The 4,918-nt window shown below is 33.3% G+C and overlaps 1 protein-coding gene across 1 annotated transcript; it reads right to left on the reverse strand.

Annotated features, from left to right (window-relative positions):
* Positions 1 to 514: 514 nt before the first annotated feature.
* On the reverse strand, positions 515 to 2,407 carry LOC120632270. Its single transcript, XM_039902092.1, has one exon. The coding sequence runs from the start codon at positions 2,405 to 2,407 to the stop codon at positions 515 to 517; it is 1,893 nt and encodes a 630-aa protein (XP_039758026.1).
* Positions 2,408 to 4,918: the final 2,511 nt, after the last annotated feature.

Consider the following 4,918-nt stretch of genomic DNA (forward strand, 5'->3'; position numbering starts at 1 on the left):
TCACGATCCTTTAACTTTTCAAGCGTTTTTAATTTAAACCATTAAATGTCACTTAAAACATCATGAGGGAACCTGCATGCCTTAGAGGTCTCGATAACGTTCTCAAAGGCGTGTATATAATCTACCAATCCGCACTTGGCCCGCGTGGTAGAATACGGGCCAAACACTTCTCATTTTTACAGAAGACCGGTAAAGGGCCGGTTATGGGCTGATGATAATGAATTTGCCTGATTGAAGTTTTTAGAAACTCGATTGAAGAACATAAATTGATAGCTAATTCTTTTTTGTACTTTTGTGCTATTAATTTTTACAAGGCGCGTACTTGATGTGTAATATAACATGTTTCGTAATATGTAATAAATTTAATTGAGGATCTAGTAAAGTACATCACTGAACACATTATAATTATATTAAAAATCGAATTACTTGAAAGTACCTTCCAATCACTAATTTCACTATATATATTTATATTACACGCTGTACCTTAAAATATTACTTTTAACTACGATAACATCTATTTGCTTATATAACCTACAACTAATTCTCCAATAAAAACTACTATAGTTACAGCATACAAGATACCGGTTAACACAAAAGCTCCCAATAAATGTTGGATACCCAATGATACCACAGTAGTGCTTTCAGAGCTGATCCTATGAATAAACAACTCCACGTTCCACTTATCAATCAGGCCATTTTCCGAAACGCTCCGTATAATGTTATTGAACCTCTCCAACATAGGAAACCATTGCCTAGTTAACAAAACAACACCGTACTTGTAAAGATTATTCCTTTCTGGAAAACAATAAATTAAAGCCTCACCTTTACCTAATATCTGATCCATATATTCAGCCTGCCTTCTCGATGAAACAACAGCGAAGTTTCTGCCGATAGCCGCTCGTTTTATCCCTTCAGAGAACGTTGTGGAGATATATTTGCGATACAAATAAAATCCGCTGGCATTATTAGTCTCGAAATAGGATCGGTAAATCTCTCTACCTCCCAAAGGAATTCCGGAGTGTATAAGATCCGATTCGCTACTTATCTGCTTTTCGAATCGCGGGTGCATTAAAGAGCTTCTCAGAAATGATTCGTATGTTATTATCATGTTTAAACTAAAACAGAGCCAGCCAAAAACAAGAATACGGAATTTAGAAGATTTTGGATCAAACTTTGAAGATGATCCTAGAAGCATATTCAATGTCATTAAAATTGAATTTGTCGGCCATTTTGGTGCATTTCGGTGCTCTTTGCTATACATAAAGTGGAAAATGGAGCCCATTATTATAACGCTTGCCAAAATTGAAACCCAAGTAGACCAGTGAAATATTTTTATAAGATTGTCCCACGCTGCAGCTTTTCTGGCTTTCGGTACGCACCAAGTCATCTCATCTTGGGTATAACTTACTGTAGGATCAAACCATTTACGAAGAGTTCTTGTGACTTCTACATTTCCAATAACTAAATCGACAGAATCGTTTCTTAGTATCTCATATGCTCCAGTTGCTTTACCATCTGGATCGATGATTCCCCAATTTTCTTTCTTCTCTGACATTCGAATAATCAGAGTCATATTGGTAAATTTGCTTATAGTTTTCACTAGATTTATTTCTCCGCCCTTTTGAAAATCATAAACATCATTCCATTCTATATTATTGATCATCTTCTCAGGATGCAACACGTATGGTTCAGATATAACTGCATATGTGGTTAAAGGGCATCCCTTTAAGTCCAGCGGAAACTTTTCTCTCTCAGTTTCAAACTCAATTATTTCATCATTTTTACATTTGTCCAAAATGTATACTGATCTACATTTTCCAGCACAATTATCATCACTGTAAGGTGTCCAAGAATAAGCAGTAACTTCACCACTTAATGGGGAATGGATTAAAATAATGCATCTTAGGATTTTAAAACTTCGATATACGTTTGTCAACCTTATTGCTACTTTTTCTCCATCTTCGTTTGGTCGCAGCTGATAAAAAGCTACTACTTTAGCCAGGGGATTCCATGTAGGCAAGTGACTGAGTAGACCTAAGTGGATTCCCGGGTCATATTTGGTTTTTAATATCATCATGTAGTTTTTGGCTTTTTCACGAAAATGCGAGGCATTAGCGTGAGGGCGGAAACCATTTTTGATCATTATAGAAAAGTTTTTTCCTCCATGCATTGCCCTTAATATTGTACCTTCCCTAACAGAAGCGTGTGAATGCAAATCAACCACGATGATGCTGCCGCTTAGTGCTTTTTTATCGACAAAATATTTTGCTGTCATTTTTAAAACACATTCAGCAATTTTTTCGAACTGTTCGAAATCACCTGTCGAAATTAGAAGTGGATTTTCACTGGATGCCATGGATGTTAAATAAATAAAAATAAAACATATCACCAAACTCTTCGGACTCATTTTCACTGTTGACTTGCCTGCAGTTGTATAAAATAGCGGAAAGCATTGAAAGGTGAGACATAACGCGATTATTAATTCAGGAAAGTCAGAGCTACGAAACATTTCTTACCTATTCATACTACAAAAAAAACTTCAAAGTATTTATTGTTGAAGTAAAATATACCATTAAACTTATTTCACTTAAGAATTTATCATTGTTAAGTTAACATCTCTGAGGATGCTCCGGTGTCGGAGTGAAACGTGCGTAGAGATTTCTATTTGGTATAAAGTATTGTAATTGAAAGAATTACATTTCACATTGTCCAGATTCTTCTGCTTTTCGCGGAGTATAGCAAATTAAACTTCATACTGTAGGTATATCAAGGAATTCTGCAAAGAAACGCTGCTTCTATCCAGCAATATTATTTATATGAAATACATGTTTTTAAATAAGTAACCCATTTTAACATGAAGTGAGCATTTAAAATCTTTTTTTTTTTTCGAACTACTATATTTAAAAAAACACTGAACTCAGACGCGTAGCAAAAGAAAGGACTAAGGACATAAGGTTCAATTCAATATTGAGGTACTTATTAGACATTTAAATAAGTTTAATTAGAAAGAGAAAAAGGTTATATCCTTTTACGATCATCATAAATCTAAACAAAGATTAAAGAATTTTTAATTTAGTTGAAAAAATGTTGGTGATATCTACGGGGCACTAAATTGACATTTGAGACAAAATAGGCTAAGACATCAATAATTTTCGATTCATTATTATCGCCGTCAACTTCTTGAATGGTTCAGTTGTTATCGACTATTAGTTAAAGTTCAAAGTCATTGTCGATGTTTAACTTTGTATGCATAAACTAGTACTAAAGAACCATTCCTTTTCAATGGGATCAGCAGAATCATGACTTTTTAATTTGATTCACTGACTTCAACTGACGTCAACCAAAATTGATGTTGGAAAAGAGCAACTACTTAGTTTCTTGCTGACTTCTTCTTGTCACAGTCTGCCTTTCAAACTCGCTGCAAACAGACAGACTTCATGTTTCAAAAGAGCTTATTCTCTAAATGTTTTTTTTTAAATTCTGTTAGACAATTGTATCTAAAAAAACCCTAAATTGTCTAGATGGTCCAACGTACTCCTTTGTCTACTACATTTCAGATATTAAAAGTAAAATAAAACAAAACAAATGTAAATTACATAATGTATTATTATTTCAAAATCTGATCGCTTTACACAAACAAATCTTGACTGTACAACAACTTTAATTAAGTGTGGTCGAAAAAAACAATTATACATTGAATCGTAATATTTGCTAAAACATTAGACTTTTTTGATTGGATTTACATAATATATCACTATTGTCTTAGGAAAACTTAACTGTAAAAGTAAAAATGATCAAGGTACATTTATTGGTACAAATAACTAAAATACATTAACTATTAATTACGACTAAAATTGACAGACAAACAAATTGTTCTAACGCTTTGTGCCGTAAAACGAGTGTGACGTTACACCGTACAATACCGCTTAAATTACATTATGTTATTAATATATTACTATATACAATAAATGCAACTTCGAGTTCCTAAAACCTGTGCTCCAATAACAATCTATATAAATATGACTTTATAGTTAAAGCTAACTAGCTAAGTCCTCACTCGTATAATTTCATCTTCACATTGCATCTTTCTAAGACACGAAATCTAAGACGAGTTCTTGTGCATACATAATGTATGCAAAACTTGAGATTCGTGTACAACCATCGCGGAACATCAGATCATCCAATGTTTTACATAGTGACATGGCAGGTTGATATCTGTTACGGATATGGCACCTGGTGCTGGTGATTCCACGTCCAGCAATCCATGCGTTATATTATTAAATATTTTTCGAAATTCATGATAGATTATCAGACCTCCCAAATCGCATCACTTAACGCAAGAGATGATAATGGTGAGTGAAGATGCTAGATCAATTCAAATTTTAAGATGCAGGATGAACATGAAACTATATGATTGTGGACATAGCTATTGAAATATTGGGAAAGAGGAAAACGGGACGGTGGATGTAGTATTCATTGTAAAAAATACAAGCAAGGCATCCGTAATGTTTTCAAAGTAAATGACGAAGTTTATAGCAAACAACAAGTAATAAGTTCTGATAACAGCAACAAAAGTGGTCTGATAACTATGACTTTCAACTCGTAACTACTAAATTAGAAATACGTGGTATCGGTTTATTGACGAAGAATTGTCAAAATCGCGATACAATTTCACGCAATAGTTACAATGTGAATATCATTTATAGTCCAGACCTTAATGAAATTTACAAATCGATAAACGTTAAATTAATATTAATTTAACGGAGTTCGCAAAGAATATAAATAAATAAATAAGACCAAAGATAACCGTAACAAAACAATAACTGCAAATCAATTAACTGAACTAACACTCAAGTGTACATACAAAAATATGAGCAAGAACATTTTGCGAGTTAGTTATTATTGAATTACATTACAT

This window comes from Pararge aegeria, chromosome 19 (genome assembly GCF_905163445.1).
Source record: "Pararge aegeria chromosome 19, ilParAegt1.1, whole genome shotgun sequence".
Lineage (NCBI taxonomy): Eukaryota > Metazoa > Arthropoda > Insecta > Lepidoptera > Nymphalidae > Pararge > Pararge aegeria.

Bases quoted from the DNA above. Each gene is read 5' to 3' on its own strand.
- LOC120632270 (XM_039902092.1), bottom strand. From the start codon at position 2,407: ATGAGTCCGAAGAGTTTGGTGATATGTTTTATTTTTATTTATTTAACA.